The 24,105-nt window shown below is 36.5% G+C and overlaps 1 protein-coding gene across 2 annotated transcripts in view; it reads left to right on the forward strand.

The window, feature by feature from the left end:
* The window catches only part of LOC118748006 (glutamate decarboxylase), a 90,266-nt gene that overhangs the window by 16,251 nt on the left and 49,910 nt on the right, over nucleotides 1–24,105 (forward strand). For both annotated transcript variants that reach the window (XM_036482268.1, XM_036482267.1), the window contains exons 2-5: nucleotides 5,742–5,810; nucleotides 10,848–11,084; nucleotides 18,713–19,281; nucleotides 19,401–19,468. In XM_036482268.1, coding sequence (XP_036338161.1) covers nucleotides 5,750–5,810; nucleotides 10,848–11,084; nucleotides 18,713–19,281; nucleotides 19,401–19,468 — 935 coding nt within the window. In that variant the 5' untranslated portion in view covers nucleotides 5,742–5,749. The remainder of the gene's footprint in view (nucleotides 1–5,741; nucleotides 5,811–10,847; nucleotides 11,085–18,712; nucleotides 19,282–19,400; nucleotides 19,469–24,105) is intronic.

Genomic DNA, 24,105 nt, shown 5'->3' on the forward strand with positions numbered 1-24,105 from the left:
GTCGAGTTAAATCGACTTGTTGGCTAAAAAATGTTCCAAAAATTTAGTTAAGTCAATTTTGATTGTAATGATTACCTTTTAAAGCTCTAAAAAAATATCGATACATTGCGGAGCTTTCTGGTTTTCACACGAAGCGGAAATACTAAGGCATATTTTTATTTAAATAATTTGGTTTCCTGCAAGTAAACTACTTTGTCGACATTAAAAAAATACTTACCATGAAGTTTTTGCGGAATTTTTGACTTCGTAAATGTCGTGTAATTTATTTCTGCGATACAAAAATATTTATGGCGGATGTGTAAATATCCGAAAATAACAATAAAAGTATATCACAAGAAATGTTGCCAGATATTTTTTTTTATAAAAACTGTAAATTTCCGGAAAAAATTTGTGCTTTCTAACCATCAAAAAAGAAACGAGTTTTTAAAATATTAAGGTTTTTTTTTCATTTTATTAAACATTAGAAATAAAAAAACGATGCATTACATTAAACCAAACAACATAAACCATTCAAATTATACTCAACTGAACATATAAATGACATTTTGTTTTAATGAAATTCAGTTTTGTTATTTTTCGTAAATTGCTTAGTTAATATTTTTGAGTATTTGATTTGTTACCTCAATTTTAGTACGCCCTGAAGAATTTTTGTTTTTTTAATTTTTAGTTCTTAAAATACCAGCAAGTGCTGATGAGCTTTAAAAAAGGCAAAAAAAAAGGCATATATTTTTTAATTTTGTTATGTGAAGGTCCAATTAAAGATATAAAAAAATACATACAGTGGTCAAAAAATTATAGCCGAACCACTTTTTGCCTAATTTTAACGTATTATTTATGTTGAACTTTTGTTATTTTTTTTATAAAAATAAAGTGCATTCTTTAACAAAACCCGTGTAAATCCAAGTCAATTCCAAATTTGAGTAGTCCACTTGCAAAGACGCTATGTAAATTTTTTTAGATTTTTAGTTTTTGGTAAGTAACGTACCAGTATTTAGAGTAGTTTCATGTCCACTAACAATACAGTGTAAAATCTTTCTATTTTCTGAAAAATAGCATCAAATATTAACTACTTTTGCAAAAGTCGCTATAATACTAACTGTAAGTATATATACACTTTCAAAAGTCTCCATCTTCGGATGCACTCGTAAAAAATAAGCAGTCCAATCGTCATGGAAGAGTGAACGCGAAAAGCTTAAAAAAGCTGGCTATATAAAACTTACTGTTTCAAAACTCGCTATATTAAATGTGTTTATATAAAATTTGCAAAAACTACCACACTGCGATTTTGATTTTTAATGTTATTAGGCTCTTATTTATCCAAATTTTCGGATAATAAAAAGAAATATACAATTTGGAGGTTACTTGTTGTTGTAGACGTTTTTTTTTTAATTTATGGCTTACAATTATAAAATCACATAACGCTGTTTGCAAGTGCAATATTAAAAAAAAAAAATATTCAACAAACTTTCGTACGAATTTCGAACTTTTTTAAAAATTCTAAAATATTTAGCCATTTGAAACTTGTACTTTATGCTACTAGAATTTAATGGGCTACAAAACTGCATAAAATCTGTTGAATTTTTTTTTTTTTATTGCATAAAATTTTAAGGCAGTGTCACTCGGATTGGTACATTTGTTCACATTTGTACATTTTTATATTGGGCTATTGCTACAAAAAAAATGTGATACATTTTTTTGTAGTCAAAACATTGTTCTATTGAAAATTTTCAACAAATTAATTTTCGTGATTGGGATAAAGAAAAATATTTTAGGTGGTCACACAATTGAGATCCGATTTGCACCAAATTTGCATGCCACAATCGGAGGAGTAGCTCGGCCAAACACTAACATATGTCGATGGTCCTCTGCAATAACGGCACAATTCAAAATTTCCGGTTTAGAAAAAGACATAATTTGAAAGCTTACAGGATGACTGCAAATAATCCGGAATAATTATGTTCCAAGACATATTATTGCTAAATTACGCAACAAAAAATCTTTAATTGGCTCTACAGAAATATATGAAATTTTGAGTTGTGTCGTTATTGCAGAGGACCATCGATATGTAAGCGTTTTTCTATTATTATTAGTAATCATCAATACAATTTCAAATTACATAAACCCAGTCACAGCCCTTTTTTGTATTCGACGCTTTCAGAAATCACATAATAAATACATAAAATAAATAAAAGCTGTTTTGATTAATAAATATTACATAAACTGGAAACTGTTAAAAATTAGTGCGCTTGTGTACAGAGATTTTAGAACCTATTTAGTTCCTAAAATGTCTGTTTGCAACACATAACAATAAAAATTGCACATCAAATTGCTAAGAACGATGAAGTAAATCGATTCAGACATGCCTGTTTAACTGGCCGCGCGTGCACAAATACAAGCACATGTTAGTTAAGGGACTGTTCAGTGGGAAGCGGGGGTCTTGGTTTGCTTATTTTTAAAGACAAGGGGCAACATTTCTTCAAATAAGTAAAACATTAATTACACACGCACAAATTTTGCCTGCAATTTCGATCACAATTGAACACTGCACTTCACAATAGCATAAACTGTCAAAATCTGTAAGAGTGTGTGTTTGAAATTCAAACAAAATTTTTCAATTGGATATCAGAAGCCGTGCGGCCATGCCGTGCGGCGAAATACATACACAACATCAGCTGAGCTAGTAACACCACCTTATATAAATTCGCCTTGAACGCCCGTTTGCCTTAAATTTGTAAAGTTACAATTATTTTTTTTATTCTATTTACATCTGTCATTTGTTACAAATGAAGAAAAGTCCAAAAGTTGCCAAGTATAAATATTTTTATATCTATTTATTAAAATAATAATTTACAATAATAATTTATTTAATTAATACTTTATTAAAACACAAATTTGAAGTGCAAATACATTTGTAAAACTATTTCTCACAAAATGTTATTAATTGTTTGCAAGCATACTATAGTTTTCATGTATTTTGAGAACAAATAATCTAATATGTGTACATACATATCGTCGTTTAAAGTACAAAATCGCATTCTGCAAAACCGCGTAACTGACATTTGCTGTCAAAAATTGGATTTGCTCACACAAGCTCTTGGCTCAATCCTTATCCATTCGTCCTGAAATATACTAGCCAGAAATACGATTGCTTTATAAAAAAGAGAACCATTTTGAAATATGAGTGTTTTTACTCTTTAGAAGATAATTTATGCAACCTCACATGCGCGGTTTTGCATTTTCTTGATATGCGGTTTAGTACTTTAAACGACGATATGTATAGCATGAACTGACGGCGGCCGCCGTAGCAGACTGAATACATTTGCGTACTTCCACTCCATAGGACCATGGTTAAATACCTGGTCAGATCATAACCCAAAATAGCAGTCGTCCTTCGGCACGCAATGGCAAACCTTCGAGTATATTTCTGCCTTGAAAACTCTTCTTATAAAATCATTTGTTGTTCGGAGTGAGCCTTAAATATGTATGTACATAGGTGTCTCCATTTGTGCCACAACAACAGAACTCATACCTCAAGTTTGAGCAGAAGCTCGGCCAAACACTTAGAAAAATATTTTAGCACCAGATATTTATTTGTTTACTTATTTTAAGGGAGATGGCAACCTTCTGTTCTCACATTTTGAGTTTAAAAATTTCAACCCTGATACAACAAATAGTATTATTTAGTACTGAATGATAATGACAGATTGCATTCACATAAACGTACAATCAAACATGATTGAGTTTTTTTTTGCATTCAAATTCTCTATGTGAATGGGTGTCAACCATTCCATAACACACTGCATATTTTGTGTTTACAATTTGTAACAAATCTCAAGAGTGGTTGTTAAATTTTTTAAATCAAACAATCACATTTTTGAAACGACAAAAATGAGAATGCACACTCAATTGATTTAATCATTACACAGCTCTGATATATAGATAGAGGAGATAGATACATTAAAAAGCAAACCTAAGCAATCAGAGGTATGGAAGATATACCTTACCAATCTAAGTGATTTTCACTGCTGTGTGATCGGTATATAAACCGGTAATACAATTTAATGTGTTTAGCTTCCTACATAAAGGAGATACATATATCACAAAAACTGGTATCTGAACAATCTGTGGTATAAGAGATAAAGCTTATACAGCATCCATTTTGACGATTTTCTCCGTATACTATGTATTATTATTTATAAAATAGCTTACAAAATTTGTCGGTTTTAGCAGTCCAAATAAAGGGGTTTTACAGTAAAATCCCATATCTGAACAACCAGTTGTATGGGAGATATATGTTATAGTGACCCGATCTTTGTAATGTTCACTGTAAGTAATCTTTTGATAATGAGTTACAACACTGCAAAATTTGATGTCCCTAGCTACTTAAATGGAGGAGTTATAACGAAAAATCATATATCTGAACAATCAGTTGTATGGGAGCTATATGCCATGATAAAAATATAGTAAGGTAGAACCGCTGAGAGTCACTTTTAAGATTCTTGACGTTTCCAAACAATTTAATTTTTAAATTTACTCACAAACTCACACACACATTTTCATTTTCAATCTCAAGCAACAACAATTTCGAACAATTTCAATTTTTTATTTTCACTTTTATATGATTTTAAATGTTGGCAAACTTCATAAAAAATCGTGGCCGACAAATTGTTATACCTTGCTATGTTTTTATCATGCTATATGCTTTAGTGGTCCGATTCTTCCGGTTCTCCGAATGCGTAAATAGAAATCGGCAGCTTTATACCATTAGAGAGGGGTCATTGACAAGCGATGGGACCTTTGAGAAGGCGGTTTATTTGCTTTTTTAAGCTCTTATTAATCCATTTCTTTTTTATGGTAACCTTGTTCGTTTGAGCCCAATAAATACGTAGCTGGGGAAGGTGCCGAAAAGTAGCCAGTGAATGGAAACACATAGATAAGGTAACACATAATATGTACCCGTACATAGAAAAGCGTTGTCTGATTTTTTCTTTAGGGAGCTTAACGCAAGCCCAAGTTGTTTTAATGTAATAAGAGGCTTTTAGTGATTAACCGACCAACTTTCGTATAAACTGGAGTTTGAATGGAGTTTAATTAACGAAAGAGGGCAATTACAAAGATTTTTTAAGTTGTTTACATGTTTAGTGGCGGTCGCTGTGGTGTAGTGGTAAGCACTGCCCGCTTCCACTCCGCAGGGTCTGGGTTCAAGCTCGGTCCAACCCAGCACCAAAGCAAAAAAAAATTGTTTTTTCTAAGGGCGGTCGCCCTCGGCAGACAATGGCAAACTTCCGAGTGTATTTCTGCTATAAAAAACAGCTTCACAAGAAAAAATACAATCGCCGTTCGTAATCGACGCAAAACTGTAAATAGGTTTGTGTGACAACATCAAGGTGCACATTAAAAATCACTAACATACATACATATGTGTAAGCGCCAATCTATTATATTAGCATGTTTATATATTTACTTTTCTTAAGATTACCTATGTATGTGTTAATTTGTTAACGTATTTATTCTGCTGTAGCTGGTCTCAAATTAGAATTCCCTGAGACTGGTTTTGTCATAGCTAATTAAAAGTGAAGTATTTATCGAAATTCCGCAAAAAAGCGGTTATTTTTATCAATTAGTAGTATTTTACTGCCGGACATGTACAAATGTGACACATGCACTCATACATACTACATTTACGTACATATGTACATAAGCTCGTAACTACATAAAAATGTGTTTTTGTTTTTTTGCAGAGGAGAAGATGTCGATCAATCCAAATGGATATAAACTGTCCGATAAAACGGCGCGGCTCACGGCACATGGTAAGTTATATATTCACATACATATATACATATCGTCGTTTACACTGCAAAACCGCGTATCGTCGTTCTGCAAAACCGCGTAACTGACATTGGCTGCCAAAAATCGGATTTGCTCAAACAAGCTCTTGGCTCAAACCTTATCCATTCGTCCTGAAATATATTAGCCAGAAATGCGATTGCTTTATAAAAAAAAGAAACATTTTTAAAAATGAGTGTTTTTACTCTCTAGAAAATAATTTATGTAATTAGGCGGTTTTGCATTTTGTTGATACGCGATTTAAACGACGATATATGATTGCATAAAAATTTGAAAATTGAACATTTCGAAAGCTTCGTTATGGCGCCGGCCCTCCCATAGCTGGCCAAACTTTCGCAAAACCCATTCGCATACCAATCCTAATCCCAATTCTATCCGCAGCCATTACCTGACTTGTATTCGAATGTGTAAATACTTACATTCAAACATACTTTTACTTTACACACATACATAAGGCTCAAAGTAGAAACGTATGTTTTTAGCATGTTCAAGCACTGGATAAATATGTACTCCTGTACTTAAGTTGTGCCCACACACACAGTTGGCAAATGACATACTCCATATTTGTTAGTTGTGTGGCTCAACTAATAGCAACGCTTAGGCTGAAGTTTGCCAAAATACTGAATTCGCATTTACTTACAAATGTGATTCACAGATTCACTACATACAAACATACAAACTGTTTGTATTTCTAAGTGCAAAACAAAAAATATACCTACTTTTGTGCACCAGAAGCTGCCGGTGTCGGACACACTCGTCCACTGAGGTGATAAATTGCTCTACAATTCGTACCCCCCTCCCGCCCCCCTCTGTGAGGCGGCAGCATTACCGACTCCTCCTCCTCCTCCACGTTTCGCTCGCCGCCCGCATGCAAGCAACGTAGCAGCAGATTAGCCGCGGATGTGTGTGTGTGTGTGTGTTTGTGTGGCAGGCATCCCCAGCAGCAGCGACGCGACGTTAAGAAGTCAAAGTCATCCCCTTTCCTGTGTGCGGCGAGTGAGTGTGTGTGCGGCTGAAATTCAATACACGGCACAGGCATAAACCGTTTAGTCACAGGATATTACGTTCGTTTACATGTCACTGGAATTCCGCTTATTTATTACGTACGCACTACGTATGGCTGTATACTTACGTACTAATGCAAAAGCTATGCGATGTTGGTTTTCCTAACTGGGGGAGTTGGGTGTTGGGTGGTGGTTGTGTGGTGTGTAACAATTTTTGCAGCTCAGTTTTACTTTACATCGTCGCTCATTCTTCGGGCCTAAAAATCCTTATCAGTCCATCAGTCTATCAGTCGTTGACGTGCGTATGTGCTGCTTCCTCTTCCTTTTGTAAACAATCCGATTTTTATCAGTCGGTGCTTATGAGTTTGTTCGTATGCATGTGCGGGTATGGCATAGCGAATGCGACCATCAACGTGTTTTTAAATTGAATTTGAAGAGCAGAGTAAGCAAATAAACGATTTGGTAAGGATTCACTGGAATTTTTTTTTCGAGCAGAAAGAGGCAGATACTGTTGATTATTCGAGAAATAAGGACATTTGTGAACTAGCAGGGTGGCATATTATTTTAAATTCTCACGCCACTACAATTGCACTAGGAAAAGAAAATTTAATTTCTCGGGCGATTTCATTTCAAGAATGCAAATAAAAATTAGTGTCTGGCAATTAAGTTTCACTGTTGAATACAATTTCATGGACTTGGCATCTAATTTAAAAAAGGTGGAAGGTGCATACTTACGTATGTATGTATGTACGTATTTTCATACATATGTATGTATTCATTCTTTTACGAAAGAGCGCAAACTTTATATCCTAGTTGGATCAAAAATGTTCGCCATTTTCCTCATCACATTGCGATGTTATGCCAATTATACATACACACAAGTAGACACGTGCTTCTTCCGAGTCATAGGATCTTTTCATAGCGGCGTACGACATATCCAGGGTACTGCGGGTAGATTTTGGAGCCCTCTTTTTTCAGCCGAAGAGGGTGTGGTTATCCTTCAAAGGGGCTACGAGGATTGCACACCAAGATCTTGCAATTAAGGCTCGCTAGAGATTCCTAAAGTCAGCTCACAAAACCCAGACCATCGCACAAATTCAGCCAGATCCATTCGAAGAGGATCAGAGATCCTATGGTGAATAGTTCTGCTGCATATAAAGGATTCTGCTCTTCATTCACTACTTCAAACCTATAACTGCCAACAGTGTTAAGGATTACCATGTCATTATCATCTGCGTACGCCAGCAGCATCGTGCTTTTGTTATATAAAGAGCGACTGCGATTCATATAAGCAGAAGTCTCCCTTGTTGTGAAAACCGCGTTTGGTCTCGAATGGAACGTCGACAGGGCCTTGCTAATTTGAACGGAAATGAAAGTTATACTCAAAGTCCTTATTCATATGATCTCTAATGGATTCCAAATTTAGACTTGCATCGTATAGGGATATGGTGTTTGCCCTAACAGCTCTTCTTCACCAGCTTCCAACAGCTTATACCGTCGGCCACGGGGGCTTCGTTGTTCTTAAGTTGTTTTATTACTATTCTCACCTCTTCTTCGTCTATTTGAGGAATATCTCTACACACTGGTCAGGGTTCTTCTTCACCCCAAACGTGCCAGTGGTGTCGCCATTCAAAAGCGTTAAAAATATTTTCCACCATATCTCAAGTGTAGTCTGGATGTCTGTTAACAGATTTCCATCTTCCCACTGAATTCTTCTTTTTGATGTCTCTCTCCTACTTCCTGTATCGCTCAATTGTCGCTCGCGTCGACATTAGCCGTGAGTAGGCTTTGTAGGGTGTGTATTTTTCTGCAGCACCACAAGACACTCTTCTCTACCTCTTTTGCTCATTTATTTCCCGACGCTCAGAGGCCGGAGAAGCCATGTTTTGCGCGAAAAATGAGAAGAGCTGTTACAATAATAACATAACTGCAGGATCGTAGTATTGTTGTAATGCTAAATCCGAAAATGGCATAAAATTTATAGTTTGACAGTTGACAGCTGTCAAATCAACTGCCAATTTCTGCAAAAATAATAAATCTTTTTGAAAATATAAGTGGTTAGGTTTTTGGGCACGCTAGACACGAACTTTATGTCAAATTAAAACTTTGACAGTTGACAGCTGTAAAATGGACTGAATTTTTCTAAAAATAAGACAATCTTTTTGAAAATGCCACTTATTAAGTTTTTAGACATGCTGATCACGAATTTTATCTCAAATTAAAACATTGCGAATTGACAGCTGTCAAATGGACTAATGGAATCAGTTTTCTCATTTTTAAATAAAGTTATTCAGATTTAAATTTTTGGAAAAATTTCGGACGTCACATTGGATTTGCATTTTGAATTTTCAGTAACTAGTTAACAATTTTTAAGTCTTGGATGCCATATTGGATTTTTGAAAATTTACTTCAGGTTTATTAAGACACACCTTATAAATTATATGATGCTTAATATAGAATAAATTACATTAATCACTTTTAATACAATTTATGTTATTTGGAACAACTGCTAAAGTTGGTCTAGTGAAATAAAAATGGCCGCCACTCTTTTTGGCGCCAGTGTGCGCGGCTTTCCTTTTTCGATGCCTTTGCAAAACCGCCTAGATATGACCTGGGTCGAGTCACTTTTGAAATCTAAATTCGAATTCGAAATTTTTAATTCTTTCAAAAACATAATGTTTTAATATCTCTGACTTCGGAGCTCTAGAATTTCGAAAAGGAACTCACTCACAAAACTGATTTTAGGGTTAGGACTCCTCCTTTATTTACAACGACACTCTTTTTTATTTGCACTCAAATGCGCAAGCAACTTGTTCAGCCCTTCTGTTACTCTAGCAAAACCAAATTCTTCAAATAACTAACTTCAACAACTGAGTAGAAAAACACGAAATTAATTTTGAATACGAAAGCTGATGAATGATGCTTCCCATTCCTCATTTTGGGCGCCAGCTGTACGACCTTGCGTGGGTCGATTGCCATATTGCCGCACTCGTCGCCCACTTCGGGGCTATACAAAACTACCACCTCCCACTTCCAAGCCATTTTATGCCCACACACACTTACTCGCCAAACACATACACACACACTTTTCTGTATGGCACTCGCCTTATTATTATTGTTATACCGTTGTTTATGGCCCAACCACATTCGATGGCACAACAACAGCAGCTGCCACGGACGATCATCCAACATCAAGGGGGAGATTTTCAATCAGTACGCGGTAGCCGCAATTTCCTCCAGCAAACTAAGAATATTTTCATCTTTTATGCTCTGTCCGGTGTGTTTGATTATCGTAGCGGGTTTGGTAAGAAAGAGAAAAAGAAAAGCTTTAAAATGCAATCTGATTTTTATGGACGGCCAGGAAACGAAAAATCAGATCAGCCACACTTAATGGGCAAAATTTGCAATTTTCTTTGGTTTTGTTTTTTTTTTATTGAATAGCGTGTGGAGGAGAAGCAGGAGGACAAGTCATATTCATATATCATGAAGCGGTAGATAAAAAAAAAACGGAAGATATGTGCATATCGCTTTAAGAGAAAGTAAATAAAACGGGGCAAAGAGAATTATGAAAATATTTTCGTCATTGCTTGATAAAAACACTGTGCAATAATGAAATGAAGTCTTCAGGTGTCCAAGTACAGGTAGTAGGGCTGACCGAATATTTTCATTTTATTTAGTCAATGGTAACAAACCTTACTGACTAGATTAACAAAGTCACTTAATAATAATTTAACAACTAAATTAAAGAGCTGGTTAATTTGCTAAATAGTAAAGGCAGAACATCGTAAAATCAAGATCATTAATTAATTTATTCTAGAAGCTATTGAACTCTCAAAGGGAACTCGTCCAATTATTCTGATTTTACTACACCATGTTAATTTTTTTTCTTTTCAACTTTGACCTTTGGTCACTTTATGAACGAAATCTCGTAAATTTTTCATCCCCTCGAATCTCTTCATTGAAAAACTATAACTTTTTCTTTATTTTGCCTTGCAGACCTGCTGCCGACTACAGTCAGCGCCACTGCTGAAACCCGAGAGTTCCTCCAAAAGGTCATCGATGTCCTCTTGGATTTCGTGAAGGCGACCAACGATCGCAACGAGAAGGTGCTTGAGTTCCATCATCCAGAGGAAATGAAAACGCTTATCAACTTGGAGATACCTGATCGCGCAGTGACGTTGCAGCAGTTGATTGAGGATTGCGCCACTACACTCAAATATCAGGTGAAGACTGGTAAGTACGCCAACTACCGAATAACCAAAAGTTTTTATACGAAACATGAAAGTTGAAGAAAATCCTAATGAAAGTTAATTGAATAAGTAAAGTTAGTTGATAAGCGCGCGGTGTTTTTACTTCCACTGTCAATGTGATACCGGGCGGGAATTGGTGGGCGCTCACTTTGTACATATTTTGCTTGGCGTTAATTTTATTTGGAAGCAAAAAAAAAACAAACAATTGCAGCAGAATAGAATTCATTAAAAAGTTTTGCTCACAAAATAAGCAAATAAAAACAGCAGCCGATAGCCGCCTTACCGTCCGGAAGCCAATGTCAACGCTGACACTTCCGCAGCAAGACCAACAAATCCGGTTGGTGGTGGAACGCTGCGTTTAAGTGTCTGCCTGTGGCAAATATCCATGTTTGTTGTAACTATGTATGTATGTGGCACGTCCCGTCTTCGAAGTGCCATAAATACGCTTATTATCGCTACTTCAAACAGAATTGCGGTCACGTGGCAAATTCGATTAGGAAGCGCTCGCAGGGGCGGGCAACGACACAGCACGCAGCGACAATAGAATCAGTGTAGCATTCAACGACGCAAAAGTTCGGCGCTTTGTGGCTGCCACACGACTTTTGGCTTTCAATCCTTTGGTGGCATGCGATTTTGATTGATTTGGCACTTACGACAACCACAATATTTGTCAGCAAAAAAAAAAAACTAAAGTAGATGCTCTAAAATCCACGAAACTTTTCCCTACGATACAAGCGTTTGTGTGGTTGTGTGCCACGTCTGCAAATGAAAGGTGTAAATTTAAGAGTCTGGATTCAATGGGCCATAAAATGGCATTAGAGCGTTGATCTGGTTATCTACCCATTGTTCGCTGTCCACATTGTGTTTGTGTCTATCTGCTACCCTAATGCGACCGCAAAGCAGCCAAGCACGTCTTTCCAACAAAGAGACATCATGCCGCGCTTGGCGGGTGGGAGCACCAAGCATATGCTAGCTGGTGACTCTGGTAATTATTATTCAAATATTATGCAAAGACAAATTTGATTTTGAATGAGTGTCGAAACTGTAGTCTCTAAACAGCGGATGATTTGCTCGAGAAGCCACTGCTGTAAATATAATCGGATGTTCTCGTCAACCTGTTCAAACATTTCACAGCGAGATAAGCTCGGAATTCAATTATGCAAAGGCGAACAAAGCTTGACTCTTTCAAAAAAAAAAAAAACAGTAAATAATATTAGCAAAATAATAAGTTTTATTATTACGTTCGTCCTCTTATTTCTTCTAAGAAAGAATTATGCCAAAGCCAGGCACTCCTTCTATCTTTACATTTCGGGAGGTTGAGCAACTAATCTTTTACAAATAGAAGCATTTACTCCATATTGACTTTCTAAAGGCGAGCTAATTATTACATACCCAAGACTTTCATATCCTATAATAATAGTAATAGATTTGCGCTTACACATACATATGTCAGTATTTGGCCGAGCTTCCCCTCCGATTTGTGACGTGCGTATTGATGTTGTTACGCAAAGGGGAGGCATCTACGGTTTTACGCCGACTCCGAACGGCGATTGTATTTTTATGAGAAGCTGTTTTTCATGACAGAAATACACTCGGAGGTTTGCCATTGCCTGCAGAGAGGCGACGGCTATTAAGAAAAAACCTTTTTCTATATTTTTTTGCGATGTTGCTTTGACCACGGCTTGAACCACTACATCGCAACGGCCAACCATATCCTATAATCAAACAAATTTAAATGCTTATCTAGCTTAGAGCATTTTTTTTTTTCGTTGGAGGTCTGTGCTGGACATGGACTGATCGCCAATGATCGCATCGCAGGTGAGAGTTGCACTGTGCTCTTATTTTTAGAGCTACAAAAATTGTGCCTGAACAACGTTCTACACTGAGGGAAAAAAATATTAAAATCAAATAGAAACGTAAATGATCTTACTATAAACGTCAACGAAAGTACTGTATATTGGTAAATATTCAATTCAATTACGCGCATATTAAAATGACCGCGTTCGTACTGAAAAAGCAACCTCGAATCAAGACAAAAACTAAAAAAAAAAATTTAATTTGCATGTTGCCTGCAGTGGAATTCGAACCCGACCATTTCCGGATATCAACAACTTGTGGCAAGCATCTTTGCGCACTCCGCTACACCCAGGCATATAAATCTGCTTTCAAATGTTGAATATCCATCAACACCACAGCACGCGATTTGTACTATGTATGCACGTGTGTATTGTCGTCGCTCTCAGAGCGGCGCTCTGCATGCTTGGGGTGCGTATACACTTACATATACATAGTCAGATGTGAACAGTCAAATACGTGCGTAATAAATTTTGTATGAAAATATTATTTTTAAATACGAACATTTTTAAACGATAATCAAATATAAAGTATTCATTTTTACTATGCATTATTTCCCTCAGTGTAGGGCCAAGAAAGACTCCCGCTATGAGGCTACTATTAAAATAGTGCTTATGTATATACGAATTTGAACACCACTACGAGAGTATTTCACGAAATTTATATTTTTCAGTAAAAACAGCTAAATCGCTTTTTTTCTATAATTGTTTTGTTCGACGTCTATACATCGTAGTTCAGTAAAAAAAGTCTAAAGTTGTACATGGGTACATACATATAACTATTCTCATGAATCATAAACTTTGCAAGTTATGTATGTTCATTTGTCTGAAACAGACACCATGTACGCAATATTATGTGTCAGAAAAATTATCTCCACGTCAAATTAAAACCCTTCTGCAAGACAAAATTTTAACCAATTATTGTTAAACAATAGCAATTGTACAAGAGTTCACTTGTATGAAATCTTCATCATGGGAGTGTATTTTTAAGCTTCTTACTATTGATTGCCGTTTTCAGAAAAAAAATATAAGTTCTTAATTTGACACGTTAGTATAATCTGGGGAAAGTGTGTAGGCTTTTTTAATACCTTTACAGCGGACATCAAATAAAGAAGTTATAGAACAACGATTTAGCTGTTTTACAGGGTGCCGAAAAATATTATTTTACCCCCCTGAAATACTCTCATAGTGAGTGTTGAAGAAGATTGACCGTCTAATGTACAAACATACGAACATTGGGGCTATTTTTTTTTTTAAATACAAATACCTGTGGTGGCAAACTATCGGCCGTTGTATAAAACTCCCGAAAATAAGATTTTATATAGTAAGTACGAAAAAAGCTCCCGGCACCGGTACAGCGAAAGAAAAGTTACCAAACTGGCAAATGACTGAAGGGAATATCTGATTTTCACTAACCTTCAATGACAAAAGTACGAATATCAACATGCACAGGTTTTTACATACATAAGTTTTGGCAACATGCAGCCTTACGATGCCTTACTCTCTTTGCTGGGCGCAATATTCTTCCAGTTTCTGATGATAACTGCTTTCGAAAAATGGAGTTCCTGGTCTGTACCCTCTTAAGCCAAATTTCTCATTATTAGGCACTCCTGCGGGACCAGTTACCCAGAATAAAACAACAGAAATTAAAGCTTATCCCCATATAATACAAACTCCAGATCCTGAACCGATGCCAATTTTTGAGCCATTAGAAAAGATTCGACAATGTGTAATGCTCGGGCCTAGTGTTGGGATTAAGCCAGCACACAGCCTCAGTTAACTCACACAAAAGGTGCAAAGTGTCGCAATACCCGGCGTTGTGGCGAAGGCTCTCGCGGATTTCGCCCGATGTTCATAGAGATCATAGAGATATTGGGCCGGAGGATCTCACTTTGCAACTCATCCTAAAATACTTAAAAACATAAGTGCTTAAGTGTTATTGAATATATACTAGGGACGGTAATCATTATGAGTAAAATAATCAAATCATCATTTAATCATTATTTTATGATTTTTATATTTTTTCGCGCTCAACGTAAATCATTATTATTTCATTTTTATTTTTTCAATCACAAGTAATGATTTTAGATATGTATATCAATTATTATTGAGTTTTATTTTTCGACCTAAAAATAATGATTATTATTAAAAATTTAAAAAGTCCTACAGATGCAACCAACTGAAATTTTGACCTGAAAGTTTTGGCCCTTATTCCTTTTACTAGGATGTCGCTGCCTCTGAAAAAGATACATCGGAAATCAAGCTGGTATAGCTTTTGAGTTTTTTGAATGGTCATTATTCTTAAGTGAAAAATTAAACCTAACCGATAAGCATTGTGGCGAACGTGCGAAAATGGTCTTCGATATCCAATATTAATCGAACTGAGAACGAACTCATAACCAACCTTAGTTTTCCAACGTTTATAGTATATTGGAAATACACTCGAAATGCATTAGAATTGTTAACCAAACCTATTGTTTATTGGGCAATAATAATTATTATCTTTGAGCATAAAAGTAAAACTAAAATATTAATTATGATTTTTAATCTTTATTGGTTAAACTGGAAAAATAATAATCGTTGTAAATTCCAGTAGGACGTACGAACACCAAGTACGTGAGTATAGTTAAAAAAATATTTTTTCGACGATTACAACTTGTAGATTTTTCGGTCAAAATTTAAAAACAAATGACTATTTCCCATCCCTGATATATGTATACCTTAGAAGTCAGCCAATCTGAGTATTTTTGTATTTAGTATCCAAAACAAGAACTTAAGTATGCCCGTCACTGGTTTTCACCAATTGTTAAAATTTATTAGGCAAAAACTTATTAAAAAAGGTTTCGTGAACAATTAATTATGAAATCATTCTAATTGAAACTAAAGTATTGTATAACGCAAAAATGTTCGCAAAATATTCCAAGTATAAAATTCTAACTTCGCTGCGAACGCAAAAGTAATCCGACATTGACTTGTCTATTTTTCAATGACTTTTACGTTTAACTTTAATGCACACGTCATCCAATCTCACCTAACCACTCAGAAGCTCTTACTTACTCTACGGCAGGCATACGAATTCCCTTGCTTTCATTTCGTAACTGCGATAAAAATCCCATTTATGATCCATAATCCCACGTAATCCCCCGCACTCCATATTGGCAACATAATATTCTGATGCCACGCCACACTCCCAAACGACCATACATACATACATACATACATACACAGGTACATAAACACAACCCAACTGTGTGTGCGCGCATTCGCCCTCCATAGCCTGGCATCAAGCAGACGCAAATGTCAGTATGACAATGCGCCCGGAGTTGGAGGTGTTTCAATGTCAATGTGTCCGTACATCCGTATGTGTGCCGGAGAGGAGAGAGCTTTAATCAAAATCCGTTGTTATTTTCTGACTCGCTGCACGCTGATCCTTTGATGCGAATGAATGGCCGAATGCTCGAATGAATGACTAGCGAAGGCTGCGGGAGGACGCAGAGGCCAGCAGCAGAGACTGGGCGAAAGTATTTGTCTGTGTGGCTGTGTGCATTTGGCCAACTGTGCCACTGCCACAGCGACACCCCGTGCAAATTGAAATGTTTGCCTTCGTTAAACCCTACAGATCCCGTCAAGACAAATGGTACACTCCATGCTGGCCTCAGCTGGTCCGCTGCTTGGTTCGCATGAATGGCGGCAGCTTTCAGGGCTTCAGGCAATGGGTTTTTTAATCACACGACTTATGGCACCCAGCGCATTTGAAGAGACAGCCAGACCTAAGACGAAGGGTTCGCTTTGGGCCCATCATCCCCCTATGAAGTTCAATGTTTACCCTTCCTTCTCCTTTTCTTGCTTTGTTCATTCAATACCGACGGGTTCATGTACCGAGTGTTATCCTTTGTTTGCTATTTGTATTTTTGTTTACTTTTGTATTTGTTTCTTATTTGTTTGCGAATTCATTCAGTGCTCTGCTGGGGATTCCGCCCGCTTCTCAGCTGGCTGCTGTGGTGCAGTAATTCGCAATTAGCTACAATAAATGAGCAATTTATGAACCCACTAACACAGCGCAAGTGTGCAGTGTGAGCTTCAGAGTATTTGGAGCACTAAATACTGGGCATTACTTTCACTTGTAGTCAGCAATCAATTGTGCTATTTTATATAATTTTTTTTTGTTTAGGATTTCTACATATATTTACATACATACATACACACGTACATAGGAGCGAATCCATATAAAGAAGCTGTATCGATTTAACATTTGAAATAATCAAACGAAAGCGGAAACGCCAGATGTGCCGGAGTCTGTCGGCCGTTGGCCGTACCGCGTTGACCTTGTTGTCTCGGCTGTAGCCTCGGCCTAGAATGCGCGCAACTGTATTGAATTGCGCTCATGCATGCTTCCCGATGCTCCACAAAAGCCTGCAATTTTATAAAACATACAATAAAAATATGAATACTTATTCTCGTTCGTCGATGTCTGGACCGTTTATTGTCTCAGCCGTACAGGGTGGGCACATTATTTACGCTTCTTGGTTGCATTTAACGCATTACTCAGAATGGAATAGAAACAAAAATTGCTCTTTTCTGTTTGACAAGAGTAAGCCCGTTCATTCACCAGATTCACTTTAGTGGGGGCAGAGTGTACATGAGTATGTATGTATGTTTGTACAAAGCTGCCAAGCGCATCTGTTGCCAGTCGAAGTCGCATTGACGCTCGTCTATCGTCTGTCTCAAACTGCTGCTCAAAACAATTACGCTGAGTGACGTTGTGACAGACAAGCGGAAATAATCGAAAAGCTCGCTTAGGCTTCCTCATAATATATGTGTATTAAAATATTTCACCGGCAATGAAGAGTGAATTTAAAACTAACTAGTGAACCCTCGTTAAAGCGCCCCAAATTGAATATAACTTTTTAAAAATTTCATCTCAATCCGTCCAGCCGTGTCGGAATGAAGAGAACTCTCGCTTGGTGTCGGTTTATCAATACTTCAAATTTGAGACCACCCTGTACCGCTGAGGAGTTTTAACTTCAAACAATAAAACCTTATTGCACATTTATGAGTCCTGTTCTTTAATTTGACATTTCATTTTTTTTTTTAATTCAAATTAGCGGTGCAAATCTGACGTCCTTCACAAAAAATGCCTTCGCTTATTGGTTGATTTTTGTTTTAACTGACAACGTGAGCCATATTTCAATTAACTGATTAATTTAATTGAATTTTAATTTTTGAAACACATGGCAACTCTCCTAAGCACAGATCAGAAATAAATCAATTTTAAACCCATTACGATTGATACCCATTCTCTGGTAATTCATTTAACGTAGTAAATGATTTGAATTTAACTCTTTTACCAGGTGGCAACCCTCTTCCAAAACCTCAAACAATTTATAATTGTTTAAACTAAAAAATTTCTTAATACGCTACGCTTTGACAGCCCTTTTTCAGTTTTTATATTTCATATAATTCGTGAAGTTAACTTAACTCGACTTTTAAAACATGTGGCAACCCTTTTCAAAATATTTTTAGCTACAACCTTCTTAAAGTTTCATACATCCGGTGCCACCATCTTGGCCTAGTTATTGATTCCTTTCATTAGTGCCATTTTCTAGGGTTTATTACTTCTTTTCAAATAAATGCATTTTATATTCCCTATTCTCTAACGCAAAAATTTTTGGACAATTACAACTACTACTAGATTACAACTTCTTCACAACAATTATCTGAAAACAATTCGCCTCATTTTCCTCATTGTACTTCACAGGACATCCACACTTCTTCAATCAGCTATCATGTGGATTGGATATCGTCTCCATGGCTGGCGAGTGGTTGACTGCAACTGCCAATACCAACATGTTCACATACGAGATTGCTCCCGTTTTCATATTAATGGAGAATGTGGTACTATCGAAAATGCGTCAAATCATTGGCTGGGAAGGCGGTGACTCAATATTGGCACCAGGCGGCTCGATCTCCAACTTGTATGCCTTCCTGGCCGCGCGTCACAAAATGTTCCCCAACTACAAGGAGCACGGAGCCGCCGGCCTGCCCGGCCAACTGGTAATGTTCACCTCTGATCAATGTCACTATTCGGTAAAGTCTTGCGCTGCCGTGTGCGGTCTCGGCACAGATCACTGTGTGATGGTGCCCTCAGATGAGCATGGCAAGATGATCATCCCGGAATTGGAGCGTTTAATATTGGAACGAAAGGCCAAGGGTCACATTCCATTCTTCGTAAACGCCACCGCCGGTACCACAGTATTGGGTGCCTTCGACAACATCAACCAGATTGCGGATATTTGTCAAAAGTACAACTGCTGGTTACACATTGATGTAAGTAAATACATACATACATACATACATATTTATGTACATAACTGAGCAAAGTGAAAACAACGAAAATTTGTAAAAAGGAGAAAAATTCAACTTTGTTTATGGAAATGTCGTTTCAGGCCGCTTGGGGTGGTGGTCTGCTCTTGTCGCGCAAATATCGTCATCCCCGACTCTCTGGGATTGAGAGGTACGTATTAAGAGTCATGATGAACACATACTAATTTGCATATGTCCGTATGTTTACAAATACACAACAAAGTACGTATTGTATTAGTAAAAATATGATTTTTCAAAGAATTATGTATGTACACTAGGGTGGTCCTTAAATGTAGGAAGCAAATTTTTCTCCAATCAGACCAAAGTTTATATGTGATATCTTCTGACCGTGGTATTCTTGATTAAGGGGCTGAGACTAAAAAAAAATCGTACATTTGATTTTTTAATGACCACCCTAATGTATATATATATATATGTATATATGTCTGCAGAAATTTCAAGCGTGATTGATTAAGAGCGCAGTACTGCATGGCCGCAGGCTGGTGTTACTTTTGATTTGGATGCTAAGACTTTCTTTTTGTATGGTGTGCTTGTATGTACATTAAAGTGGTCCAATTTTTGTATGGGGAAAAAATTTGCATCCTAGAAAACGGAGCACCTCCTTAGTTTTTTCCTTTTAATATTTGAAATATCTGCACCAACTTTCAGTTTTCTACTGCAACCAATACTGGGTGCTCAATGTTCTTGAATATTTGTGATATTTTTTTAGATAATTTAAATTTGAGATGTTCTTAGGTTACTTAACCAACTGTTTGATTAATACACATATGTACACAATATCTTCTCAATTGAAAATGAAATGACACAAATTTGCCTATTTCATTTTTGCTTGAACAATAAGAACAACTTTTAAATTTTACAATTACATACATAAGTAATAAAGCATAAAAGTGCACAGAGTCACCCAGTTACATTTGACAAAATTTTGGAAATTGCCATTATGACCACATTAATTAAGGGGCTTTATGTCCGTTTGAAATGGTCATAATGTCAACTGACTTTATGGCCGCTTCGAATTCGCTTTTATGGTCATCTACTTCATTTTGGGTTGACCTCATGACAATTTTGAAAAATAATAATAATAAAATATCACTACTAGTTCACTGCTGAAAATTTTTAAGTTAACAAATAGAAAGTTTCAACAAAAAATTAGTACAACAACAAGTTAAAAAGACGAACATGTAAGAGTAAATCTCACGAGTGGTTTTTTATTGTCACTCCCCTCTCGGCAGAAAAAACGTTAAAGCATAAACAGACGGCAGTGTTGATCGGGATCAACTCGGGAGTTAACTGCGGTTGATCCGAATTAAGTCCGAGTTAATCCGGATCAACGCTGCCGTCTGTTTAAGCCTTTAGGCGAAAAAGTACCGAAATTAATAATTTTTTTCATTGTTAAATACTTTTAAATAATATGACTTTTAAGTTAAGGCGTGCAAGTAAACATGTTAGATGACTTTTTACGGTGCTACGAGGCGTTTACGTTACATACGCAACTACGGCTATATGAGCAAGAGTGGTTATTTTTACTTTTTGTACCCGAGCGCACTTGTGCACAGGTGTATTATAACTTTGTTCACATAACGGTTGTTTGTATCAACCAAAACGAATCGAGATAGATATAGACAAATGTATACATAAATGATCAGAATGAAAAGATAAATCGATTAAGCCGCGACTGTCTGTCTGTCCGTATACACGATAACTCGAGCAAAAATTGAGATATTTCAACGAAATTTGGTATGTAGATTGCTCTTTACCCAAGGTATGTTGGTATTGAAAAAGAGCGAAATCGGACCATAACCGCACCCATTTCCCATATAACGGTGATTTTCAGAAATACGAAAACTGCGATATTTTAGTAACTACTGAAGGTTATTCTCTAAAAATTTACATACATTTACAATGGTATTAGACGAAAAATAAGAATATTATAAATTTTTGGAAAATGGGCTCAGCCACGCCCACTTAACCGCTATACCAATTTCTCCCGTACTTAGCAAAGTTGTTAACAACCTTGGTACTACATACCAGCCGGCTGAAAATATTTAAAATCGGACAATAACCACGCCCACATCCCATATAACGGTAATTTAGAGAAATACGAAACCTTCGATAAATCAGTCAGTTCTTTATTCAAACTTGATGCCTGCAATAGCTCTTTAGCAAAAAATTGTTACGATTACTTGGTACGATTATTTTGCTTACCACATAAAAGCAAAACGTTAAAAATTATTGAAATCGGACTAATATTACGCCCACTTCTCATATAACGTTATTTCGAAATTTAACGACACTAATTTACTCAAAATTGATACTAACAGCAATCTCTGGAAAATAAGTAGCATTATTATGGGGTTTTGGAGAACGGGCGTAGTGTAAAGGAAAGTCAAGATTCTTCGTATGCGGTAATCTCGAAAACTACTGAACGGATCTCGATAGGAGAGTGACATTTTGTATTTAGAATTTGAATAGGGTTGCCGCCTGTCTAAAAAAAATTTAGATCCGCACCGTTCATTGGATTACAAAAGATGAGGTGTTAAATGAAAGGGATTGGCCTCTAGAAAATCACTAATGTTTTATTTTTTTGAATAGGGTTGCCACCTGTTAATAAAATTACTATATTCAATAATAGTAAGCGTACGCATCAGTTCTGCACCGTCACTGTCAAACGGATGGACTTAGCCTCTACATGTGTAATAATGTATTATTTTTCTGATTAAGGTTGCCACCTTTTAATAAGTTTAAAATATTCGCCGTTTGTTGGATTACAAAATGGGATACCAAATCAAGCAGCATAGTCTTCACATGTCGGAAAGCTTTCATTTTTTGGAGAGAGTTGCCACCTAATCAGAAAATTACTATCTTCCTTACATAGGATAAAGGAAACTCGAGATATTTCTCAAAAACTACTAAGCGGATTTAGACCAAATTGTTTAAGTGTGATCTATATCGCAAGATATATTATCTTTAGTACTTTAAGTTCCTATAGGGTTGCCACCTGTCTAAAAAAAATTAAGATCCGCACTGTTCGTTACAAGAAATAGGGTGTCAAATAAAAGGGCTCGGCTTTTAGATGTTCAATAATGTATTACTTCTTGAGTAGGGTTGCCACTTTTTAAAAATTATAAACTTGTTAAGTGTCTCGGCAACCGATCCAGACAAGAAACTTATTGCCTCCTTTTGTCTTTTCTTATTTGCAATATTTTCTTTTTTTCAAGAAGTAGGTTCGAAGCTTGCCGAGCGCTTTGAGATAAGAAGGAACTGAAAAGTTTGTTTTAGTGGCTGTCACTTGGCAGGATATAACAATTATGCCAGAAAATAAATAAAGCGGCTAGAGTGGCGTTTAACTTGCGCATAGACGGGCAAATTGTGCAATTCTAGTCACCCAAAGTCAAATGTTTTATGTACAACAAAATGTTTGCTTGCCCATCAAAATTCGAATATTTCGTTTACTCACGAAATATACCTATTGGGAGTATTAGAAATATTTTAAATTAAGTAAACTCAAATAAGTTTCATCTAATGTGCTTTAAAAATTATCGACACCCATCGATCCCACTGAGTATCCATTAATCAAATGTTTTGCGGTTTTCTTAAACTTAATTTGAGCCGGAGGCTTGATGCTTGTCATGCTGCCTCAATTAATGGTACGCTTCGAATACATTATTTTGAAAGCGTCAATTAAAAAAACGTCGCTACATTAGTAGTAGTGGCACACAAACTCTCAAACAACAGATTCTTGGAAGAAAAGCGATTGGCCAACTTGCATAACCGCAACTTAACATAATTGAACTGTGTGAAGCAGCGAAGGGCTCATGAATGCCTTCAGATTAGTGGTTAGACTCACTCGAGTTACTGCCGTGGAGTGAGCTAAGTACTATGCTCCTTTATTCTTCGAATAGAGAAAATAAAATAAAATAAAATAAAAGCATAGCATTAGGCGCTCAACGGCCGTTGATGGATATGGTAATCAATTTGCGAGTACTTAGGCCATTTAAGGATTAGCATAGTCTAGTGCTGTCGCAAGCTTTCAAACTGCGGCGAAAACAACAACAAAACCAACAGCCTCCATGGCATTCGAGTTTTTACTTACTTACTCAAGTTACGTAGTTGCATACATTTCGGGAGCGGCAGCTTCTTCAACGAACTGGGGCTTAAGTTAAGCTGACAGTGGTTGAGACAGCTGGATGGAGAGAAGTGCATTTACTCTGCTACTATACATACATATCTACATACTCGCACATATATACATACATACATACATAGGGAAGATATCGAGCTCTAACCGTCAAAATACCGTAAGCGACATTTTTTTCAAAATTTTATTTTTGATGCAGAAATGCATCTAGATGCTCTAGGAATATTTCTGCATCAAAAAGAAAATTTTGAAAAAAATTTCGCTTACGTTATTTTGGCGGTTAGGGCTCGATATGTGCACAGTTTGTTTTATTGCATTCCACTGTTTACGAATTTAACATTCCATGCCGTCGGAATTATTCGAGAAATGCCTCCCTTCTACACAAATGCGCAACAAATTAAACTTTTTAATCGAAAATTCCTCGAGCCTTTAAATGTAGCCACCCGCACCACCGAACAGCAAACTGAACTGATGAATAGGTTTCGATGCATGTGCAGAGAGATGTGTGCGCAATGGATGCCGCAAGTGTTTTCCCTTATTTTACATACTTAAATTCATCATGCCACCACCACCATCAGCCTCGCCACCATCAATTACTTTACAATTCACGCCTCAATCACTTCACTCGT

The sequence above is a fragment of the Rhagoletis pomonella genome, unplaced genomic scaffold (genome assembly GCF_013731165.1).
Source record: "Rhagoletis pomonella isolate Grant_MI unplaced genomic scaffold, Rhpom_1.0 Rhpom_scaffold_00012, whole genome shotgun sequence".
In the NCBI taxonomy this organism is placed as follows: domain Eukaryota; kingdom Metazoa; phylum Arthropoda; class Insecta; order Diptera; family Tephritidae; genus Rhagoletis; species Rhagoletis pomonella.